The sequence below is a fragment of the Python bivittatus genome, unplaced genomic scaffold (genome assembly GCF_059951505.1).
Source record: "Python bivittatus isolate LINGU-HERP-01145 unplaced genomic scaffold, Pbiv_v1 ctg000580_np1212, whole genome shotgun sequence".
Classification (NCBI taxonomy): domain Eukaryota; kingdom Metazoa; phylum Chordata; class Lepidosauria; order Squamata; family Pythonidae; genus Python; species Python bivittatus.
Window position 1 is genome coordinate 21,262,029 of NW_028277087.1, and position 26,161 is coordinate 21,288,189.

A 26,161-nucleotide genomic window follows, 5' to 3' on the forward strand; every position below is an offset into this window, starting at 1 on the left:
ACTTTTGTGCTAAGATTGTATTTCCCAATGAAATATATATTTTGTTAATTCATCAAATGAATTTAGTTAATTAATTTCAATCTACATATATATGTGCTCATAACAACAATTATTATCTCACTGTGTCATACACACATGCACACGCGCACGCACACACACACACACCACTAAATGTAAGACAACATACATTAATATGTTGCTGCTTTCATCATCTTTCAAGTGGCATCTTTTCTTTCATGAAAACTTCTAAAATATATTTACTACTTTTGGAAGAAAACTTGGACCTAGATTAAATCACATCTTGAGTCAATTCATTGAATGCAGTGGGGCTTCATTAACTGTGACTATCAGAATCTTAAACCCAAATTATTTCAGTGGGTTTAACAATGTGGATTCAACCCAGTGTTTATTTGAGCAAAATATTTGCAAAACAAACAATCAACCTCACTAATTGGTTAAGTGATTTTTGTTTTGTTTTGCCTTTGAAAACTGTTGTTAACCTGAACACTAAAACTAGGCAAATATTATTCAGTGCATCTTGGCTTTTAAGCATGATGAGATTTGGGGCTGCAAATCTATGCCTACTTACTTTAGAGAAAGTCCCAGTAATGAATGGGTCTACTTTTTGAGTAGACATAGATTTACATTGTCAGGGAGTCCCCTCAACAGCCCCCTCCTTCATTCCTACAATGCCATCATCTCCTGTTATGATGCTGATTATAATTATAGGGACCAAAGACTAATGCAATTGGAGGGCAACTGTTTGGGGAAGTACTTAAAATTTATAAGTAGCAGCCCTGAAGTCATATGAACCCAACCAAAATAAATATCACACACTGCAAGATCTGACTGTCCAATTTTCTGGTTGCTTGGAGGTCAGTGCTTCCAGTCCTAAAACAATGGGTCCATTACTGTGGCTGGTCCTTCAATACAGGTGACAGCTAATGCTCCTCCCTTCACCTCTTTAGCATAGCTTTATTATGTATGCTAAATATGTTCTGTTTGAAGTGACTCATTTTCAGAGTACCTTTCCTGCATCAAAGTCCCAACCACATTTCAGAGTTTACAGACAACCTCCATATCCATCTTGGGCAGGAGCCAAGGAGGTCTGCCAGGTCTCTAGAACCCCAGCAGCAGCTGCCAGAGCATCATGCGCTGATGCCAGGCCTCCTTTTGCCCAGACTTCAGTCAGTGCCCTCTGTTGTCCTTGATTGTCATTCTGTAATTTCATAGAATTTAAGGCTTTGGATTTTCAATCCTGGAACTGATTAGACCTCTTTGACTGTCCCATTTAAAAGGAGGTTCAATTTATAAGGGATTTCTTTTCTTCCTGCCTTGAATTTGCAATCTGTGCAAGAAAAAGACTACCTTTTGGCTGGAAAAATGGGCATATTATTGAAAAAGCAGATGCATTTGCATCAGTAGCAAAGGACCAAAGAAAAGGAGCTGAATACTTGTAATGCAGACTGTTTTAAGGCTAGTTGATTGTTTAATTATTTACTGATTCTTTTCACCCAGACTTTGTAACAACTTGCCTTCTTCTTTGTTCATCCTGTTGTCAGAGACTTATTTTCTTCATCTGCTTACAATTTATTATCAAAAGATGAAATGTTGAACTTAACCAAGCTGTTTCAATTGATTTTCTGTTATTAATACTGTGCTGACATCTGTCTTCAGTTTCTGTGGAAAGGATCCCCAAAGAAAGATCGAAGGAGGCAGGCAAAGACCAACCTAGAAACTTGCAGGTCTATTAGAATTAATTGATCTTATGGGAAGGATCCCAGAAGCTGCTGCTGCTGATGATGATATTGTTTTTATGTGTAATTGTTGATACTGTTTATAAGCAGCACAGGTAGGAGTTGTATCCTGAAAGACGATTTCTGATTTATCAGAAATCATAGCAATAAACAAATACATATTTTGTTTACCCAAAATTTCCCCTGTAAGTTTCTGGTTTTCTACCTCATTCACTTATTTTCTGTTACATATCATTCCATCACTCTGCAACCATACTAGATATCTCCACTTCTGACCTCAAGAAAACTCAGGGAATGAATTCCCTCACAATCTGTTCCTTTGGCATTTATTATAAATCTGGGAACCAGAAGGCTGTAGAACACTGGAGAAAACAGAGAACAATGAAAGACTCATTCATATTCTCTCTCACACACATATCTGTCGGCCACCTTTTAACTTAGACATTCACATCCCATCTCTAGGAGAATTCCTGGACAATTGGCAAGATCTCAGAAGACTGAAGACAAGCAAATGTCCTGATCTTCAAAAAAGGAAAGGGACCTGGGAAACTACCGACCTGTCAACTTGATGTCTACACTGGGAAAAATCCTTGAAGAGGTTACTAAACAGTGGGTTTCTGAGCATTTAGATAGGCATGCTACAATTAACAGGAGTCACATGGATTTGTCACAAGCAAATCATGCCAGATTAACTTTAGCTTTTTCTTTGATAGAGTTACTGGCTTAGTAGATCAGAGTAATACCACATGCCTACGTCAGAGTCTCTAATATTATTACTGTAGATGGACTCACAGTTGACTGAATGATTGCACCCAAAGGGTGTTTATTAGTGGTTCTACTTAAAGGGGGATCAAGTGGAATGCCGCAGAGGTCTCTCCTGGGTACTGTTCACCTTTTTATCATTGTCTTGGATGAGAGAGTTGGGGAATGATGACACAAAGCTGGTGTAGAGAGCTTTGAGAAGAGGGAAGATTCAAAAAGATTTAAACGAGCTTCAGAGTGGGCTGAAATGAATAGGATGGAATTTAATAGGAAAAAATGTAAAGGTCTGGGGAGAAAAGAAAAGGCACAAATATGACATGGGGAAGATTTGGTTTGGAGGTATTCGGTTTGGAAAGAATCTGGGTGTTCTTATCAACCACTGGTTAAACATGAACCAGCAGGGTTATGCAGCTGCTAAAAAGGCACATGCTGCCTTGAGTTATATTAACAGAAGCACATAGTCCAGATCATGAGAAGTAAATGTTCTACTCTACTTTGCCCAGTTAGTCCCCACATAGAATACTGTGTTCTGTTATGAGCACCGCAGTTCAAAAAGAACAGTGATAATTTGAAGGAGGTTCAGAAAAGGGCTACCAAGATGGTTAAGGAACTGGAAAACAAGTCCTACATGCAACAGTTAAAACACCTGGGTATATTTATCTCATAGAAAAAATGACTGAGAGGAGATATGATAGCAGTCTTCAGATAGCTGAAGATTTGTCACACAGAAGAGGATGTGGATTAATTCTCTGTTGCACCAGAGGGTAGGACCAGAACCAATGTGTTAAAACTACAAGGAAGGAGATTCAGGATACATATCAGGAGGAACTGTACAAGTTATCAGCCAAGTTCAACAGTCTGCTGGGTGAAGTGGTGAGTCCTTTTTCACTCCAATTCTTCAAACAAAGGCTGGATGGTCATCTGTCAAAGATACTCTACTGATTCTAGAGAGCTCTGCCCTGAGGAGGTGGTTGAAATAAATGACTCCCTAGGCACCCAACTTCATGATTTATGATTTCACCTCATTTCTGTCTCCTTTAAAACATCAAATACTTTATTTTCCATAAAGTTGAAGTAGGATTGCTGCCCCAATGAAGAACAAATAACAAAAAATAATCTAATGTCCAGAACAAAAAAGGACATTTCTGAAGCCATCTCATAAATTTCATTAAGCTTATTGACCTGAATACAGATGTGTGTTGGTCTCTTTGGAAACTTATGCATTATTTGGAAATGTGTAATGATTTACGATAGTTACCAATCATCTCTAAAACTTTATGGTTAGATGTATGACTAACTGAAACTCTGTCCTGAATTGGTATCTACTTCACAATGATCAAATGCCAGAGTCTTTGACATAGAAAAATATGTAACAAATATTCCCAGAAAAGGAAATAAAGCTTAAACAAGGCTGGTGTTGACAGAAAGAACAGAAAAAGGAACCTAGTTGTATTGGAAGACATTTAGAATTAAATGGTGTCTGGAACCTGACTAGCTCTGTAGAAATAATATTTGATAAAAAAAGGTCTGGATCTCTAAGCCATCTCTGTTCACCAGATGGAACTCAGCCGTGTATAAGCAGGTGTATTTTCTCATGTTAGCAAAAGCTAGATAGCCCACATTCAGAATCAGTAAGCCTGCATTCCAAGACCTTCATCAAATCTCATTTGTAAATCTCATGTTTATACAGAATTGCCAGTCCTTTTCTTACACTTCCAACCTTTCTTTCTTTGGGCATCTTTCCCCATACTACCCCTAGTCTCTATTATAAATGAAAATTTACTTTAAAATAAAAAACCTGACTAGGTTTTGAACATTTCAGAACCAAACAGCCAGTTTCTTGTAAAGGACCCTCCCAAGAAGCTCATTCAGTTCCAGGAAGTAATAAGAGAGCCTTTCCCTTGCCATGGGCTTGCAATGTCTGTTATTGTAAAATGCTTACAAAAAAAGTAATCTTATTCAAAGGGGACAGGAAGAATAGTGCTAGGCTGACAACTACCATATCATAAATGAGTAGGTGGGTGCTGCATAGTCAGCAGAAACTAGAATGGTCCAAAGTGAAGAATGCCAAGAACTCCTAGGGTTGAAACTCAATGGTACAGCTCATACAGAAGGTTCGAATTCTACAGCTCCAGTTTGAGCTGAAAAAAACTCTGCAAAAAATCTTGGACAGCTGCCAGAAACCTGTGTCAACCACTCTGGACTACCTGAACAAGAACATGAATCAGTATAACACGGCTTCCTATATTCCAGTGCTATCACTCACCAGCATTGTGCCTACAGGCTGTGGAGATCACAGCCAGCCAAGGTGCTTCTGCCACTGCCTTCTCATGTCCTTTAGTAAGGATGTTGGATCTCCCTCCCCTAGTTCATGCTAGTAATTGGCCAACTACTAACAAAGTAACCTGCTAGACAGACATTCCTTGGCATAAGCTGCAGCTCCTGCTGTGCCCTTTTCTAACACTAGGAAAATTCATCCTCTCAATATTCAGAGGTGTGACCGCCGCCATTATGCTATAGATTCATTAATTATGCATTGTCTTGAATGAATGGAAAGAGGTGTGATTTGTTCTAGATTAAATGTGCTTTGAGACACACATGTATATATAAAAAATGGCTGTCAGGACAGAATACAAAAAATATTGACCCGTGTACAATCTACACTATTTTTGTAATTCTAAAATGATTTGCCAAACCAGCTAAATTCTTCACCTTCCCCCCAAAATTCTCACTCATAAAGTGAGTGAGTACTATACTCAGAAGTAGCATTTCCCAGAATGCTATTAGTCCTTCTGTTTATACCATGTAACATCTGAGATTTTTCAGTAGGCTTTGTCCACATTATTTTTTATCCCGTCCATGTATTGTTAACCCTGCGGACTGGCAAGTTGACATTTTCTCTAATTTGAATCAGTATTCAAAAATCCTTCAAATCCAATCCCATTTCACATGGGAGGATATTTTCCAGCCTAAAAGCCACATCTGTATATGAAAAAGAAATGTTTTGCTAGGGCAGTGCCTTGAATTAAAACAAGGTCTAGTATAGATATGAGATTAGTGAATTGGTGGATAAGGTAAAAATTGAATGGAAAGATAGCCAAATTGGATATCTAGCTATTATGTATTATAGCAAACCACCAGAGAGAGGGAACATGGGGCCTCCAGATATTAGAGAATGGATTTATTTATGATTATCTGTATGCTGCTGTTTCTTGCAACTCTAAGTGGTTTAAATCAAATATGATAAAACATCCATAATGTTCATAAACATAATTAAGAGTTTACATGAAAACTGTAATAAAAATTGATGCTACCAATGGTCTGATTGTCCTATAGGAATGCCGTCCTGAAAAAGACTGTCTTCACCATTTTACAGAAAGGTATCAAGGTAGTGGCACATCTGGCCTTTGGGGGCTCGAGGGGGCAAATTGTTCCAGAGAGAAGGGGTAGCCACTGAAAATGTCATTCTCCAAGTCCCAACCCGAGACTTCATTTGGGTTAGGTAACTGAAGCATTCTCTTTTTGCTGGATTGTGTAGGGAGGGCACATTCTACCTGAAGAAGATGGTCCTGAAGGTAGCAAAGTTCCAAGCCTTTGGCAATGCATAATGGAGTTCCTGAAGTGATAGACCAGTGACATATAGAAGGCTACATTCCTGGGCCAGATCATTATAAGATTCAGGAGACCACAGAATGCCATTAGCAGGAATGAGATGCACAGAAAAACATACCTGAAAATCATGGTATCCAATGATCATCCTTATCAGCAAGACAGAGGTCAGACAGAGGTCAAGACAGAGATCCTCTCCAGCAACTAACACCCAGATAAGCAGGGATTAACACTAGACAAACAATCAAGCAGAAAACAATACCCTAATCAAGGAACCACCAAGGAGAAAACCACACTCCTACCAACACTGGCAGGGCAAGATACTGTATATAAACAGGAAGCAAAACCCACACTCACTTGCACTGATGATATTACCAAGTTGGGTAATGAAACGTCTGCAAGCAAACAACCAAGCTCAGAGAGCACCAAGGACTCTACAGACAGAGGTCAGCTCAACTAGGGATATAGCGTATGGATCAAAATGATTTCAAGAAAGAGATTCTAACCTAATCCTGATTTTCTATATGTAGAAACTGTGCAGAAATGGGGAAGACGTGATTATACAGTCATTTTTTCCCAAGAACATTTTTGTATTGATCAGATCTCAGTAATAACTCAGATGAAGTTTTCCAACTGAAGTAGTTCATGAATCAAAAAGTCTTTGGATATAGATGATAGTACAGACCAAAAAGAGATTCAAGCTGACCCAAGGGAGATGAAATTCAAAAGTTTACTACATTGCAACATCTATCTGACATTCAAATTAATGCCTAAAACATCAAGCAATTAATTATAACTGTCCTACTTTTGCCATGGATTCACTAGATTATTTTTAACTTCAGCATTCCTATCTGAAATATGGGCATAATATAATACCAGGCTTCCTTGCAGTGGCCCATAAAATTAAGAACATGTGTGCAGCACATGAATATAATGTCTGTTGTTCCTGCTTCAAAGATAATTCATTCTTATCCTGATATTCTGTCAATTAAAATCAGAATAGTTTGAAAAAGAATTGTGAAAATATTTTATCCATGTTTGATAAGAACTAAGAGACTTCATGGAAACTTAGATTATTTCCACATCAGCTATTTTCTTTTTATTGCCTTCCCTTCTAATTTGTATGTATCATTAGAATTTTATATGAGGGAGTTAATACCCTACACACACACACACACACATATCACATGCACATATATATTATGCACACATAAATACCTGTACCTCAAAAAATTACCTTGAATTTGTAATATTGCACCATTGCTATAACTAATAAACTTGATCCAGTGCGTTGTGTGCCAGAAAGAAAATGCATTTTGCAAAAATAAATTAGTGTAAAGAGAAATTAAAAAAGAATATGTTCAGAGATACAATGGCATAAATTCCCTATGAAAAAAAAGGGAAAAAAATAAGAAGCTTTCTATGAAGGAAAGAGGAAGAGTGAGTAATCTTAGGATACCTTGCAAACTACAAGGTTTTTGTGTGTACTCTTTCCAAAAGCGTGAAAAATATTTTGCATTGTTGCACCATGAACAGCGACCTCACATGGTTTTCAGCCTGAAAACATATCTAATGAAAAATACTTCATAAATGTATTTGTGCCTTTTCTTTTACCCTCTTCTGTAATGCAGTAAACAAAGAGATGTTCAAAATAAGTAAGTGGAAAGTAGGTCAGCACACACTGACTATAGCATGAGAAGGTAAACTCAGATTTCATTACAGCTGGAATGAATGTCCTTTGATACTCTGTTCATGAGGCTTCCCTACCAAAAATGCTCCTTTGTATTTAACTATTGAAAGAGTTTTCTAAGTTCAAAATTTTCTTTCATCAAAATGGAGACAAGTCAATAATCATTTCAAATTGATTTCCTGCTTATTCACAGTGATGGCAGCAATTATCAAATACCTGACCAGAGATTTCTCCAGAAGACAAAATGATTATGTGCTTCCCTTGACATTGGAACAGGCAACTAATGGGTGGAAACCCTGTTGATAACAACTAGTCTTTAGCCATTAGAGATTTCTACTTAACTTAGGAGGCTGTCTTATATTCTCTTATTCAAATTCGTTGCCTATTCTTATTTGCCTTAACTGGCAACAGCTCTCTTTACAAGGAAAGTGTATCATCTGTTTGTGATCTATGATCTTTTCCCAAAGATATAGTCTCCCTTGTCCTCCACCCCCTTCAGTGGTTCCAGGAGAATTTGAGTCAATAGTCATAGAACTAAACACAAGGAAGGAACAGCCAATGTTATACAGAGATGTTTTTACTAAGACAAAGCAAATGTAAGGAAACTGGGACTGTCAAGAAGCATCATTTAGGGCACTGAAGACTTATAATGTCCTTTTCACCTGCAAGAAGGGAGATGAAGACAACAAGAGCACTGTATATTTCCCACATGGTTGGTTGTGAGTTCTTCTTCCATCCATATTTATCCATAAATGCCTTAAATACTACCACTCCATACCTTGATTAAAGGCAGCCATGATGCAGTTCCAGTGTAGGCCTTATCATCTTCAGGGAAACAATTATGTTATAATATTCTACTCCTTCAAAGGATAGTTACATTAAAACTGCAATCCCTTTGTTCTGCTTTGTTGTGCAAGTTCTTATGAAAACTACCTGAGAAGCAGATTCTGGCCCTTATCAGAGTTAAAATATGGTATATATGGCTTCAGTTTGTTATAGCCACATTTTATTTATTTGTTTGTTTGTTTGTTTGTTTATTTCCCAGGATAAGGGGGAACTGCAGTGGACTGAACCTTCTCCCATTATGTCCAATGAGAAAGAAGATATTGGAAAAAAATTACACACACACATACACCAGTAAAAGATGAATAAAGAGTTGGTGGAATGGCCAGCCCCCATCTCTCTTTCTCAAGCCAAACAAAACTTCAGCTCTGACAGTTCGCCTTTCACAGTTTCTCCCTCCTATTGTACAGGACTGTTGTCCAGGTTTTACAAAGCAATGTCTTATCAGTGATGTATCACTTAACATGGAATCATTTTCAAGCTCCCTTGAGGATTGTATGATGGTAAGAGAAGGAATCTTAAAAATTAAAAAAATAATAATAAAATTGCATATCCATGAAAGTGCATGCACCAGGGGAAAAATATGGAATTAACCATCCCCTACTACAAACCTACATGAAAAATACTGGATTTGGAATTAACAGTGCAAACTGTAATTTCAACTAGAAGTTGAAACAAACACACTAGTTTTAAGGTTAATGCAGACTGCACTAGGATTATTCTCTACATATATAAGCCCCCGCACGCACGCACGCACACGCGCGCACACACACACACACAGATGATAGATGATTTATAGATAGATGATAGATAGATAGATAGATAGATAGATAGATAGATAGATAGATAGATGATTGATAGATGATTGATAGATGATTGATAGATAGAGATAGATATGCTTCTTGCAGATTCGCTTTAAGTAGCTTAATGAAGAAAGTGAGATTTGGGGATAAAAGTTTTATTTCTTGTTATAACCTAGATTTTACTCCCAATATAAATTTCTTCAGCTAAGAAAATGTGAATACAAACACAGAGAGAGAGAGATGGACTGATAAAGATATAGATATACAATAGGTAGGTATTAATATAAAGATTCAAAAGAACTATTATCAATGCTCCTTGTAATCCATATGCCTGAAATATTATTATTACCATTTGCAGAAAATTCAGGGAGAGGTCAAATGAAACTGCCATGGACAGTGAGTATTTAACTTCTTCAACAATTTCTATTTCAGAATTACAGAACTGACTTAGAGCTTCTTCAGGCATTTTGTTTTCTCCCATGAAAAAATGCTGGTTGCTATTATTGTTGTTGTTGTTTACATAATTGCAAAATTTAGTAGTAATCCTACATTACATTGTCTAGTGGAAAATTTCATAGAATGCAATGAGGCTAACTTCAATGAGATTTACACACACAAAATGCATAGGACTCTACTGTAAGTCACTCTTCTTGCCAAAATGCATCTTTCCCACCCCAACAAAACATATACTCCAGTGACCAGACCCCTTGCCCAACATAAGCATCAGCCTTGCCCAACCTTATGTATTTGACTACAACACCCATCCTCTCAAACAGCATTGACAAAGTCTGGCTGGGTTCATAGAAGTAAATGGAGATAATGTGAGTTGTGTTCAAGACATCTGAAGGATGCTGAATTGGGGAAGGTTTGCTTGGGGGCAAGGAAGGATCTATCTTTTCTTTTCAGTTTTTCCTACTAATATTCTGCAAATCACCATTAGCTAAAACAAGAAAAACAATTATGGTTTTGCTAATAAAAATAATAATAGAGATATAACGGGAATATAATAATATGGCAAAATCATCATATCTATCAAGAAAGTAAGAGGCTTTCCTGTGGCTCTTGAGTTGTTGGATTACAAATTCTATCATCCCCAACCCCATAATGTTTCCTGAGAGTTTAACGTATTTAGAAGTACAACATGGGAAGACTGCAATAAAAGTTCTGATTAGAACTCTATCTTTGTTGAAATTACCACTTTCTTCAGTTTCTAACATATTCCATTCAAGTTCAGAAGTACAAAAGTGTTTTTACAAACACTTTAAGAACTTTAGGGCCAGTTCAATCCCTGCATATCTCTCTCCTGGACCATTCCCTATCCAGGGGACAAGGGAAAGCCGAAGAAGAGGAAGAGACGACTTACCACTTGAGCGTCTGACAATGTTCTCCAAAAACGTGTTCTGTGGTGCCACCAGCCCCCTTTTGCCCCCCGGCATCCTCCTGTGCCTGCAGAGCTGGGCTCTGGAGCCAAGAGGTCGCAGTGGGGCGGGCTGGGAGGGTCTCGGAAGGTCTCTTGAGCCCAGTGCCGTGGAGTAGCTATGGGAAGATTGATGAGGCAGTTCATGGTAGTAGCGCTCCAGCAGCTGGTAAAGCCCAGACTGTGGCAAGGCTGCGCTCACAGCTCAGAAACTGCAGCCTCTGAGGAGATTGCGCCTGCGCGCTTGACCCGCTGTTGCTCTTGCCACCGCTACTGCCCCAGCGGGCAGGCAACATGACCAAGCCTGCTTTCCGAAGCGACTGCTCCCGAGCCTGCTGCAGTTGGATGGAGGATCAACCTAAACCAATCGGGATCTCAAGGCTCCTAAACGCAACTCAGAAGATTCCGGGAAACAGGGAGACAGGGATTGTGAACGGCGTAGAGCAGCTCCCTTAGAAATGAAGGAACAATAAACAAATTGTCCGACTTTTCGGTTTTCAAAAGACGGAGAAAGAGAAACGATGCTGCGGTCCGAGCCAAGCTCACCTCCACCTTCCCGAGAGAAAGTTTTCAAAGTGGCCCAATCCCAAAAGGTTCCACCGAGAAGTTCAGAACCCTGGACAGCTCCCACCTTGCCTGCCGCGGGCTGTAAAGAGTCGGCTTTGGCCCAGCGCCTTTCCGTCTGCTTCGCACACTGTTTCTCCACCGCTGCCCTCTTGAATCTGGAGTCGGCGGCGCCCCTACGTCGAGCCAGGGAAGGGCTGAGCGGATGCGACGGGGCTGCGCGATGAGGCTCTGCACACCTGCTTGGGACTCAGAGCAAGAGCGGAAAAAGCCTGGCGGAGAAGCCCGCTCCACGCGCAGAGAACACACCAGTCTCACCCGCGGAAAGGCCGATCGCTGAAGTGGAGGGGACGGTTTCCGAAAGCAGCGGCCGCTCTCCAGGGGCGGGGCTGAGCTGTCCGGGTGATCCGCTCCCGCGTGGCCCTGCCTACCCGGACTCCTTGGGCTGGTGGCTCAAAGTTCTCGGCGGAGCGGCTCCGCCGAGGCGAATACAGCCGTGGTGCCGCTCTCCACCAGGAAGGAATAAGGCTAAATAATTTATAAGAGCCGGGTGTTTGTTTCGGAAAGGGGAAAAATGCAGAGATGGAGGCGGATGAGCGGAGAAATGAAGGGCTGGTGGGGGCGGGGGCGGCAATTGGGTTCACTCGGATATAGATGACGGAGAAGGAGGAGAGTAAAGAAAGGAACAACTTTCGGGAGAAAGTTGGAAAGGAGCGATCGAGACACTGGAAAAGACCCTTCTTCGGAAGGAAATCGACGGGGGTTCTTTGTTTCCTGAATTCCTTCATCCTTAGCCCACGATCGCTCAGTGGGAGCTCCATTTCCGGAGCAAGGTGACTCTGACTATCAAGTGTAGTGAAGACGACCTAGGAGCAAGGGCTAGATCACTTTCAGACTCTGTTTGGGGGCTTCTCTGACTGACTTTTGTCACAGTCTGGCTCCTTTGTATAATCCATATTTTAAGTTCTGGATATGGGGGCAAGAGGAGAAATATACTTTATTTTATATTTGGGGGGATGGTCTATTCAAATAAACAGGTAATGCTGTAGAAACAGTTCAGTCTTCATCTTTTGCACATTTACTGAGGACTTGCTGGTTTTCACAGTATATCCTCACAAGTAAGGCTATGTGCTCCCTAGCGATTTATAGATAGAGCCTCACACAACCACTACTGTGGCAACATAAAGCCTATCCTCATTCCTGATATATTGGCACAGAGATGGCTGGATTATTGCTGAAATCACTAGTGAGGAAATGGTGTAAGTCTTCACAGAGGTGTTTTCTTCAAAGCAGTATGCAGTGTAATGGGATTTGCTCCCAAGTAAGTGTAGGATGGCTTGAAGCCTCAATGGCCTATTTATGACATGAATTTCTCCTTCCTTATCCCTGCCCAGCCTCCAAGTATACTGTACAAAGTGTCAGAATTGCCTTTCCTTTCTTTGACTGAGAAAGTCTACTAAAGTCCATCAAACAGTATCTAGACTCTCACATTGGCTTAAGACTTGTCTCATTCTACCTCATTCTCCATCTCTTGAAGAGTTATTCCCAGCTTCCCACCATGAAGGAGAAGATTTTAAATCTGACCTCTTGAAGTCAGGTTCTCAGTGCTAAAGGGACCATAGAGAGTAAATCAAAAGAAGAATGTCCTCCTCCTTTTCCTTCTCAACCTGCAGGAACAGGTTGCTTGCTTATACAGAGCAGCTCCCAGGATTTCAGATTCTTTTTTCCTCCCAGTTGTACCAGGAGCAGGCAAGAACTGACCCTGGGATATTCTGTACTCTGTCATTAACCATAACAACTTAATGTTCTGCTTACAGTAACAAGTTTCACTAAAGACCTAATGACTGAAAGTACACAGCACCATTAGTTCTAGCTTGGTTTATTTTGGGGTGTTTTGACTCATTGTGTCAACTCAATCCATTTGGTTAGTTTATGTTTCCTGGAAGTCAGAAAATGGATTCATTTAGAAACAAATACATGAACACTGTCATGCACGTACCTGGCAGCCTAAAGCACCAAATCAGAGAGTTCTTACATTGTTACTTCTTTATTTATTTTTTGCTTGCAGACTCTCTTGATAGTGTGTTGAACCTGGACTGGAGAGAATGATAAAAGTTTGATGCTCCATTCTAGATATAATTATTATATGCCTGCAGTCTCTTTCAGGGCATAAGGAATGGGTCAGTCCTGGTGGCTTTTTTAATTTGTCTATTAAAAGCAATATTTTGCTTTTTGCCTCTAGATAAGACATTTATTTAACTAAATGCATTTTTATGTCCTTTCAGAAGCTCATTGTATTTCTGATATGGCCATTTGCAGGGGATCAATGCATTGCAGTGATATTTTGGTGCCATTCTTTTTACTACAGTATTTTATGTATTGTTTGGTACATTTGACCAATGCACTAATTAGAAGAAAAAGTGTGTGTGTGTGTGTATGTATGTAATAAAATTTCCCAGTGGCATAATATAACTATAGGAAAGAAGGATAAAGAGAAGTAATTTGTGGACATGTATTTATGGAGCCTTTTCAAAGCACTGGAGTAACACAGTTATGCTGTTTGCAAAGAGGATCATCTGCTCCTTCTCCCAAATAACTGGTAAGTGCAAAAATAGCTTTAAAAAAGAGCCTATGAGAAGCTGGAATAGAACTCAAGTTGAACTACACTACTCAGTAACAAAATCATATGCTTCCCTTTATATGTATATTCTCCACTGTGCATTTATATAAATTGTGTAAATTTATTTTGAGGACTTTTTACTGTGCCTGCAATAACTAACTGGATAAAAATCAAGCCTCAGAAGCAGAAGATTCAAGGATGCACATTGTTGTATATCATTTTTCTCATTGTTTCTAATGATAAGTACAATACAGATAGTTCTTATTTAGCAACTGCCTAGTTTAGCAACCGTTCTCAGTTGTGACAGTGATGAAAAAGTAACTTTGCGCCAATCCTCATATTTATGACCTTTGCAGGTCTGTAAAGCAAAAGAAAGCTGAAGAGTAAGTACAGTCCCAGTTTCACTTAGCAACCTCTTTGCTTAATAACCAAATTGCCAGTCCCAATTGTGGTTGCTAAACAAGGACTACCTGTACAGCTTGTTAGAAAAAGTAAAGCATTCATGCAACTTATATAATCAAAAGCTGCTATGCTGCCATCAGAGAATGTTTCCATTCTGCTCTTACTTGAAAGTATCCATGTCATTCCTACATTACTTTGCACCACTCTCACGATAGTGTACTAGTATTCCTTACTGGCAATACTCAAACTCCCTTTGCTTAATATTTTATATATGATCAGTCACTAACTTTTGTCCAAGAGGCTGTAACCTACTAGCTTTGGACTAATAAATGGTCAGTGGATCCTCTCCAGTTTATTGGTTTCCATGGAGAGTGCTTTACCTTAACAGAGACCATGTATGCAGTCACAGAATCTGGAATAAAGTGATGAAACGTAAGCAAGGTATTTCTCATCCTGCCACGAATTTGTGCAGAAGAACTTTGTTCTATGTATAACATGATTTTTCAGATCTCCGCAACTACTCCCAAATCAGGGAAATGCAGAGATCATAGCAGAGAAAGTATCTAGGTCTAGTTAGAATATTTTACATTTTATCAAACTCTTTTTTAAGAATAATATGGAAAGAGATGATTATCAAATTTAAATCAACTTTAAGTAAAGTAAGAATTATTACCCCGCTGACAAATTTTGCACAAGAAACTGAAAATACTTTTCCTCATTTTTCTTTTTTGGGTGACATGCAAATTTGAATTATTCCAAAGCTTGCCAGTTAATTGGCAACAAGAATTGGTTTTGGTTTAAGTTTAAACCAATTTTTATTCTTTTGGAACTGCCCCTCAGTGACACCAAGAATGAAGGTAAATGAATGGAGAGCTGAATTTGAATGCAAAGGCAACATAAGGAATGGAAATAAGTAAGTGATAACTAATGTGCAAATATGCATTAATAAAAAGAAATCATATTATATTAATTTGTAACACTTGTCTACCATTTCCTGTTTTAGAAATCTTGTTTAGCTCAGATCAGAATATTGTCATCCAACTGTCAATAATTAACATGAGTCATCTGTACAGCTCCCTGGAAGGGCTCATAATGCAGATTGTAGCATAATCCTCCTTAGTCCAAGGGAAGAATAGAAGGGAGACTCAGAAGGACGGGCTGTTGTTCCTGGACAGAAGAGATACTGGAGAAATTTTCAGGACTGTGTTTACTATTTGACATTTATTTATTTTAATTAAAATATAATGATAGTAGCAGTGCTGAGTCCCTAAGGTGAAAGGTTGGAAGTCTCACATCTCCTCACTCAGAAACCCTCTAGGTCTACATAACTTAGCTCAGCCTCCTGCCTTGGTACAGGGGCTTGGTCATTCTTATTGCCACCACCTCTCTCCCCGGGACTGACTTTACCTGCCATTCTCTCCATTAAACACAGCATGTGAGAAAGGTAGAGCTCCCACAGCTGCATGTCCTAACAAGTAAAAGGAAAAGGAAATAATAAAAAGAAAATACACTCCATAGCATCACCTACTGGTCCTGTGGCACTGAGGCATCTGGCTAGGGAACTCATCCCTTCCTTCCTCTCCACCTTTGTAGGGAAATAATCTCATAGGTGATAAAGATAATTAACCTTTATTTTTTAAAAAAAGAATTAGGATCTTCTGTATCTTTCCTTTTCAGAGTAAGAACCGCTATGGAATCAATGATTAGGCTGGCAGTAATTGCTATACAAGCTTTCTCAGCATCTTGACCCATTCCAGCCTCTTCTTCCCTGGCAGGATTACAAGCCTGGCTCTCTGCATTCAAGATATTTTGGAAACCAAGTCAATGGTTATTAACGAGCAAAGGTCTGTATCAGCACACTGTTTCATTTCATTTCACCTCATTTAGTATTGCCATCTGTTTGTTTTTTGAAACCTGAACTGCTTTTTAGGTATTTATTAGGACATTACAATCAGCACCAAGAGGGTTTGTATACAAATCTGCTCCCTTTCACCATCCCCAAATTCCAAGGCAGAGAGAGGAGAGATAAATGGAGGGTGTAACAATAGTGACAGCTAGTGATCAATGAACTCCCTAAATTCAATTCAGCATAAATTCAGAATTTACAGATAGAAGGATTTACAGAGTTCTCACTGAAATCTTGAAATGAGAAACTCTTTTATCTAGTAGTGTTCCAGCCAAGTAATTTCACTATACTCAACAATTTCTCCAAACTGAAATTGTGTAAAATGAAGCATAAAGTGTTCATTTTTCAGGCATTTCTTCTCTTCATCATTCACTTACATAGCAGCTTCATCCATTTGAAAGCTGACAATTAATGTGAAGTCTTTCATCTTGTATTCAAAGCCAGAGAACCCCTACTCCAGGAAATTATATTTGATGTAGATCTTATGGAAATATGACAGATTATATTTCCTACCATGGGCTTAAGAATTGGCTGCTTGCTCTGAAAGATGGGGTGGTTTGGGCTTCAATTGCTGGTACCTTCCTGATCATCAGCCAGCTGGTAATCAAGACTATATGTGTGTGTATATTTTAGGTTTTCATATTTTGTCACATTAAAAAGCTACGGTCAAATCTGATCGTTATGACTTTAACTCAAAACTTTGGAGAAAAGCAAAAGCTGGGGATTCTTCTTGTATCCTCAACATTTGTTCCCGTTCTGTCAAAAAGTAAGCAATGTGTCTGTTGGTGAGTGTTTCTTTATACACTGCTTAAGGCATAAAGTGCTGCACTTACATATACATTTATTCATCAACAGAGGCAGGTTATTGGAAGAAAAGAAAGGGTAATATGATGTCTGAACAGAACACAGCGAATGTCATTATTGGGAAGATATATTTGGGGAGAAATCCTTAGATTTTGCTAAGACTTGGCATTATGATTCAGCAAATATAGAACCTGCCAAGTTCCACATCTTCCTTCACCAGCTGCATCCTTCTTAAGAGCTGTTTTATACACGAGAGCCTTAACCCCAAGAAAGGCATGTGATGCATGAAACCTGAGAAACCTGACTCAGAAGAAAGAAGTTCTGAACTGTACAGATAGAGGGTTGGGGGGTGGGTTGCAGAGTTAAAAATAAAATGAACAAAATGAAACTTATCTATAATATAAAATAACCATGACAGGGACAAAGAGCCTTGCCTGAACTTCCCTGTTTCTATGAGCATGGCATTTTTATTTCAGTAGGGCACCATTCAACCTTGTGATCAACCTTTCTCAGTGTGGACCTCGATCACTCCACTGCTTAAGAGTTTGGTTATTCCTAGAACCACATCTTTTAAATCAGTCACTGTGAAAGGACCATAGCATAGCAATATTATGGATTCAGTCCTTGACACCTACAGCAGATGCACCTGCTACTCCCTACCTGTGACAAATTCTTTTGTCATGTACCCTTTCCCCAATAACTCCTCCTCTAGCAAGTCTCCCAGATGCCCTACACTTATATCACTCTGAGCACCTGCTTAGACTGATATAAGTATAGGGTAGCCTCTTATCTATTTAGATGCTCTGGCTAACTGAGGATCAGCTGCTCTGAGAACACCTCTGAGTCAGGCCTACAAGGCAGCCAGTGAGGTGACAAGTCACTCCAAAGAGCTTTAGGCATAGTGCTGGGACTGCTTCAATCTTGGATCAGGAAGGCAACTGGTAGGAAGCAAGGCTTAATTCCCTACTTGCCACTCAAAATAGCTGTTTTATTTTGTTTCATGATAGGGTTGATCTTGATAGCTCCCTATTTTTTAAAATGACATGATTGTCCATGGTTTCATCAAGGAATTCCATTTACTGCGTCTGCATGACATGTTGAATCAGAGACTTACTACAAAGGCTGGTTTAATATAACACAGTAGTTTAAAAAGTGATTGGCCAGTTAGGGGTTCAGTGGGCTGAATGAAAACAACCACTGAGTCTTTGCATGATTTACTCTTGTATATTTTCAAATTATGCATTAATTAATCATATCAAGTAACACATCAGGTGCCTTACAGCAAAACAGCAGTATTGCCTCCTACTCTGATAAATAGCAGGGTTTTTTCCCAATTTGCTAGCTGAGTCTTTTAAACCGAAATGGCTATGACTGAATTCTCTATATGCAAGACAGAGGCTTCACTATGAGCTACTATGGATCATCCTCATCTGATGAACATAGCAAGTTTAGGGCTACCAGATCCGGGCTGTAAGAATCCAGACAACTAATCCAGAAAATACTGTCTGCTGCCATCTAGGGTTGTCTGGAATTTGCAGACAAATCAGCCAACCAATCTAGTTCATAGTTCAGCCTGGAAGCTGGCTCCCCTTTCTATTTTTCCTCTCAATCATCTCCGGTACATTATCCCTTAATTCTGAATCTACCCCTTCCACTCTGCCTGTTTCACTGCTTCATTTTCCCACTCCAAACTTTTTGGGGTGGGGGGTGGGAGTGGGGAGAGATATTGTAGTTCAAGATGCTGCCCATCTGCTTGGCTTCACACATCCAACGTTGAGCTGAGAAGGGAGGAAGATTTTAAGCTGATTTTAGCTGATTAAAATAATTGCCTGATTTTGAAAAGAAAGAACTCTGGAGAAAGACACATTAGAAAGCACAAACGGGTGATGTTGTCTTCTTCTTTCCTGACATTGTATTGAGGTATCAGAAAGATATTCAGGATATGTAAATTTCTGGGTGAGTAAGAAACAAGGGGCTGAGAACAGGACTACCAAAATCAATAACAACAAAAACATCGAAGGAAAACCAAAGGGAAAAGTGTGAGTTGGTTTGATCTTCTTGAAGACGACATAAGGATTGTCTATTTAATGCAAGCTTGGACAACATTTGACACCTGCAGGCCACATTTAACATTTAGGAGATATTAGCTGCAGCAGGCAGCTAATAGTGAAAATAGGAGGGTGGGGGTATTGCTTTCTTGGGTCTGAGGAAGGAGTTTCAAAGTCTATTTTTTATTTTATAAACTATGTGAAACTTATTCTGGACATTATACTGCAATTTTCTTGTTTACTGTCACAAAATGATAGAAAACCACACCACCAATATTTAACTGTTATGGTTATGGAAGCTGTGGGTACTACATAAAAAGAGCTTAGGAGCAAAATACAATCCTGACTCAAAGTCTGCCAAAGCAGGAGTAAGTATAGAAGATCTGAACTTTTTATTCAAAGTAGTGATACAGTTAGTTAAAATAGAATCTCAATCCCAATAGATATTTCGTTATTGTTAAAAACAACCAACACTATCAGTTTGGACAACTCCACAGTCACCTCTGCAATGAGTTCAAGCAACTCAGTGAAGAATGCTGCTATACACCTGGGAGGATAGGAAAATGGCTGCACTCCCAGCTTAACCCTTTGGTCCAACCTCATAAACATGGCCTCTCCTCTCACCACTTGCATAATAGAGCATATCATAACCACTAGGGTCTCCTGCTAAGCATTTGCTACTCAATCTCCTCCTCTACCATGGGGATGGGACTGAGGCAATACATGGAACCCAACTGGACAAATCTCTCTGACCTTTGTATAGCCAGCAGGTTCTTTACCGTGTTTATGCCCATGTATCATTCTTGTCCCCATTAACAAACTATAAAATAGGATATGGTTAATATTATTCCATTTAATGCACAGAGGCTGATAGCCAGGAGTAGCCTGTTCAATGATTCCATGGTAGAATTGGAATAAGGATCCATATTTTGACCTTGTCAATCATTTGATTTTTATTTGCTTGGCTAACAGCATGAAGAGTTCATCTGGTTTAATGCTCCGGTGCCTTAATCTAGTAGCACCCATGGGGAGTGGAGGTGGGGATCAAAAAAGTTAAGATGGCAGCTGCAACCATGTGATCAAAACTGCCATTTTGACTTTTTTGATCCTCCCGTGACTGCCCTATTCTATAGACCGCTAATCTATATAGATTGTTATTAGATTGTTACATCTTTAAAATGAGGGTGGGAAGTCATTTCACTTCAGCATCCTTTCTGTTAGATTCCACCAACAAATAGGAGTAGCTGCTGTGCAGTGATTAGGGCACAAACACAATTCTATGTACCAAAATGAAGATGTGCTCAGGAGAACTTCAAGTGTCCTACATACTTTGGGGCAAGCAAATAAAAGTGCTGTAGAGCAGACAGTACAGGTAGTCCTCATTTAACAACACTAATTGGGACCAGAAGCTCTATCTTTAAGTGACATGGTTGTAAGTCAAAAGACCAGGTGACTGTGCCACTTAACAATGGCAGTTCTGGCAGTCCCAGTTGCCATAGTAAAACGAGAACTGAGCAGGTCGTTAAGCAAGGACCTCACATGACCACAACTTCCAACTTCCTGCCAGGTTTCCCATTGATTTTGCTTGTGGGAAGCCAGCAAAGAAGATTGCAAATCACAATCACATGACCTTGGGGATGCTGTGACAGCTGTAAGTACAAAGTCCAGTTGTAACTACCACTCATTCAATGCTATCATAAGTTCAAACAATCGCTGAACAAGTGGTCTTAAATGAGGACCTCTGTGCTCATGAAAAGGGTTGCAAGGTAACTCAGCACCACTGGCAATGACGATGAAGATGCAGCAAGATGATTTCTTTTTCTCCTGGGTGGAATTTGGGGCCTGTTTGTCCTCTTAATTTACCTTCCCCATCAGCAACTTCCATAGCTGTTGAATTACAAATCCCATCACCTGGGGTGGCAGGACATCAACTTTGCTTTGTATGTATTTTATTCATTTGCCCTTTGTAAGAAATATTGGCTGTGTTCTCACCACACGCTTTACTCATGTACTGAATTAACTCATTTTGCAGGGTTTGAATGATAAATTGAATCATAAGGTAACCAAATGATCTTGTTTGGCATATCAGTTAGGGAGTACCTGGCTACCAAGAACAGGTATGATTAACATTGAGGACAGCAATGAGGGGAGAGGAAACATCTTAGAGAACTGTATAAAGATTCAGGAAGACTGACAAACTAGAACAATTGGCAGAAATCAGCAAGATAAGTTTCAACAGGGACAAATGCAAAGTCCTTCATTTGGGTACGAAAAATCAAAGGCATGGGTATAAAATGTAGGAGACCATACCAAGCAGTAGCACATGTGGAAAAGATCTGAGTGTCTGGTGAATCACAAAGAGAACACAAGTCAACAATGTGATGCAGATGCAAGAAAAAAAGACAGTTTTAGGCTGCATCAACAGAAGAATAGTATCAAGATCAAGAGAGGTCATCATCTTTTTCTGTTCTGCACTGGTCAGACCACATGTAGAATGTTGCATCTGGTTCTGGGCATGCATTTTAGGAAAGTCACTGAGTAATTGAAGTATGTCCAGAGAAGATCAACCAAGATGATAAAAATATTGGAAGAAAAAAAAACCCATAAGGAACAGGTAGAAGTGTTCAGCATGTTTAACCTGGAAAAGAGAAGACTTTAAGGAGACATGATAGCTGTTTTAAAGTACCTGAGGGCTATCACTAATATGCAAGGTACCAGGCAGGTCTCTAGGGAGACTGTTCCTGCTTTGTCGTCTTTTGGATTCTAGGCAAAGATATTTCCAGATGCAGCAGCAATGTGATAATGCTATTCAAGTATCTAAAGAGATAACACAGAGGAAGACCAAGGCCTTTATCACCCTAGAGGGCAGGAACAGAATGATGGATTTAAGTTACATATAGGCAGATTCCAATTGAATAGTTGAAAAAAGTCATAATAGAGGAACCAATTACTCGAGCAGAAGTTAGATAGCTGTAAGTCAGAGATATTTTAATTTGGATACTTGCATTGAACAAGAAGGTGGACTAGATGGTCTTGGAACACTGTGATTCTATTCTTCCTGGTTCTTGAATGCTAGCTCTATATTTATGTTGCAGTAAGGCTTTTAAATTCACTTTAACTACTGATGGGCTGCTTCAGTGGTTTTAATTGGACTTGCCCAATGAATTCAAACCCTTTGTGAGTCGATCCCATGGAATTTTGCCCCTATAGCTATGGCTCTCATTAATAAACTTTTATTAATTGTAATTGCCCTGGGTCTTCTCCTGTGTACCCCCACTTCAGTATCTGACCCAAAAATGTTAAAGACAGCAACACTTCCAACCTTTACATTCCACAAACATGCTAAAAAGAAATGAAGATTACAACTAATGAAACTTTACATATTCATTAGTCTTTAGCTGACCTGCAAATACAGGCCTTTGGGTTATAAACAATTTAAAAATGGTACCAAAAATAATGATTCTAAAAGCAGCAAACACACATGCAGGACAAAACAAAAAAATAGTAAACCATTAAAACCACTTGAATAGCATTATCACATTGCTGCTGCATCTGGAAATATCTTTGCCTAGAATCCAAAAGACGACAAAGCAGGTACCAGGCGGGTCTCTAGGGAGACCGTTCCAAAGTTAAGAGGCCTCGTGAAGACCAGCACCCAAGCAACCACTCATTATTCTTTGCGTGGAAGGGCATGTTAAGCTGGGTCTACAAAGAGCTTTTAGAGCAGTGTTTCTCGACCTTGACAACTCTAAGATGTGTGAACTTCAATTCTCAGAATTCCCCAGCCAGCCATGCTGGCTGGGGAATTCTGGGAGTTGAAGTCCACACATCTTAGAGTTCCTAAGGTTGAGAAACACTGTTTTAGAGATTTTTTGCAGCAGGACCCAACTTGCTATTGGGATGTTTAAATATGGAAAAAGGGATGAAACAAAGCAAGACCATTGATATCAGTACTGATATCATAATAATATCTCAGTCAGCACTGAAACAGTATTTTCTTTACTACTGCCCCTAGAAGGTCATTCAGTTAGATGGTATGACATCATGGATATGTTTAAACATTAATTAATATGCTTAATTATGTTTCATAGAATATTGGACATTTTCCCACAAACAGTGGAATATTTTCTAGGTATTTTCTTGGTCTTATTTACAAAATATATCAATATCTGATTTAATCCCTGCAGACAATTCATATTTTTATGTTATATTCTGTTTTTATTCCATGCCAACATAGCTTTAGCAACGATCTATCTTTTAAGTGCCCTGGATTACATAATGTTGAATATTGTGCTATAAATAGTATTTTTTTATGATCTGAAATACATTTTTCCATGCATTCACCTTCCACCTTTTCCATCAAATGTGGGGAAAAAATCCGTGTCAATTATAATGCACCTCCAGCAGATAACACATATTTCAAATTCTACTGTATTATAAGTGTTTTGCATGAACATACTGCATCTCCATGTTCTGCCTGCTTTTAAAACCCCAAAATTCCCTGGAGTTTAGCATGTACTCTGGCAAATCCAAAATGTCCAGAAGAGAATACCTTTTAAGACACAAATTAGGGGAGAGTATTTTTTTTCCCTGCTCCCAAATTTTCCTGTGTGAACCACTGCTCGCTTTAAGTATTTCATATTACATTAGCCTAGGCCAGTGTTTCTCAACCATGGCCACTTTAAGAGGGTTGGACTTCAACTCCCAGAATTCCCCAGCCGGGCTGGGGAATTCTGGGAGTTGAAGTCCAACCCTCTTAAAGTGACCAAGTTTGAGAAACACTGGCCTAGACTGAAGGAGAAGGTTATATTTAAAGAGCAAGCAATTGCTTTTAATCACAAAGTATTCTCTGTATTTTTCCTCTCTTGTTTTGTATATCTTCTGTTAGACTGGAATTACATTTTTAAGAGAAGCAAACCCCTTGTTATACCAGCCAATGCTAGTGTTACAGAATAGCAGTTAAGCATTACTTGTTCATTTTACTTATCTGAAGCATTTTTACTCCATTCTTAAGATGAAAAATAAAAGCCTTTTGAGGACAGGACATTAAGATCAGTGAAAAGCTACCCTCAGAGTTACAATCTCAGAGACACAAGAGAAAAGGAAAATGGAGGGGGAGGAACAGGGAGAAGAAAATGAGTAACGTGAGGGATTCATTTTTACTTGCAACCAACTGGAATACTTGCAGTTCCAAGAGAGGTTGGAGAGATTTCTCTCACTTCAGCAGACAGTGGCTGCTGCCAAGTGACAGATAATGGAGAAGGAAGTCAAATGCAGTTTGCTTCTCTGAGAAGGTGAGAGCTGTCCTGTTTCTTTTTTCCTTCTTCGTCTCAGTCATCCCATGACAGCTAAGGAGGAATTGTCTTCTTGGGGAAGAACAGATTCTCAGACACTGAGATCCTTCTTTAATGCTATTGACTCAGCTTCTGAAGTGAAACAGGTGGTGACAAGGAAAACAACCTTCTCAGAGTTACATCCTAGCCATCAAAGGCTTTCCCCATGGCGCCTCACTTGGTACCTACTGAGGCTGGCTGGTATCATAGGAATTAAAGTCCCACACTTCTGGAAGGCACCAGATTAGGGAAGGTGCCACAGTTTCTCACTTTCTCTCCAGAGGCTCAAGGCAGTATACACAGCAAATCTTCCTCTATTTCCCCCTGCCCCAATAACCCAATGAGGTTGGTCAGGCTGAGAGACAATTATTGGCCCAAAGTCAGTTTGTGAATTTATGGGCTGAGGGAAGACTTGCAGTGGGTTTCTCTGTTCTTAATCCAACATCCTAGCCACTATACCACAATGGCTGTTTGGAAAGTGTGTCTTCCAGGCATTATAAAATGGGGCTAGGCAATTCTTTGGGTTTCAAGGGGAAAGTGTCTTTCAGAGTGTCCTTGGGCCCATGTACAATATCTGTCAACAAGCCCTTAAACTAAACACATCTTTTCCCAGAATCACAAGCTCAACTGCTTTAAGAAGTGGGTGACAGTTCTTACATGAGGACTGCTTCACACTCTAAACTCTTCAGATCTGAAATGCTGCCCAACCTTGTTATTAAAGCAGATTTGTAAAAAGAAAGGTGCCATAAATCAACTTTATCAGAAGCCTGAATAGAAACCCCTTTCTTTAGTTCTAAATCTGGGTGAGCAAGCTGCCATGATGCAGTGATGGTCAAAAACAAAAAACAAAAAAAAACACCTTTGTGCATCCTTGGAAGTGCTCTCATACAGGGATATCTACTGGGCGGAGGGGGTGTCAAAAGAGTCAGGATGCATAATCAAACTTGCACTCCTTTTTTATGTGCATCCCAGCTGCCAGCTTGACTTTCTGGAATTACACACACATACACACACACCCAGATGCCCCCGACTTCACAACTTTAAAGCAGAGACAGAGCCCCATTTAGGAGGAGAATACTGCTGAATGTATGGGTCTGAAGGAAGAAGTGTGGGGTTACTATCCAAGACCAATAGTGCAGTTACATAAATCAACCTAAACATAGTCATTCATCACCTTGATGTGTTTTAATTCTTTCTAAAAATTCCATATGAAGTGAGAAGAGACAAGAGTAAATATTTTTCTGCAACTTTCTATTTCCATTTCAAATTGTTTATTTACTGTGCTCTCCCACCCCCCGCCCCAATTAATGTCCAAGGGTGCCAAGGTGTGACAGGCACATATGGAGTTGTCTGTCTGAGCCCCAAGCAAGAACCACCCACGTAGATATAAAAATATTTCCATCTTTGAGAAGGGAAAATGCAATCAGAAATGCTCTGAGTTGCCCTATATTCTAGTCAGCAGTTTCTCAGTCTCAGAGGAAAATAAAAACAAAAAACTCAAACCCTCTCAATGATAAATATAGTTTGGACAGCTCCAAAGGGCACCATACAGCATGTTTGAGAGAGCAAAATAAAGCAAAAACGGGGTGAGGAAAAGGGAGAG

At 39.5% G+C, this 26,161-nt stretch overlaps 1 protein-coding gene across 1 annotated transcript in view; it reads right to left on the reverse strand.

The window, feature by feature from the left end:
• The window catches only part of KCNH5 (potassium voltage-gated channel subfamily H member 5), a 177,285-nt gene extending 166,385 nt beyond the window's left edge, over positions 1 to 10,900 (reverse strand). The window contains exon 1 of the mRNA XM_088149739.1: positions 10,828 to 10,900. Within this exon, the coding sequence (XP_088005865.1) occupies positions 10,828 to 10,900 (73 nt within the window). The remainder of the gene's footprint in view (positions 1 to 10,827) is intronic.
• Between the last annotated feature and the right edge of the window lie 15,261 nt (positions 10,901 to 26,161).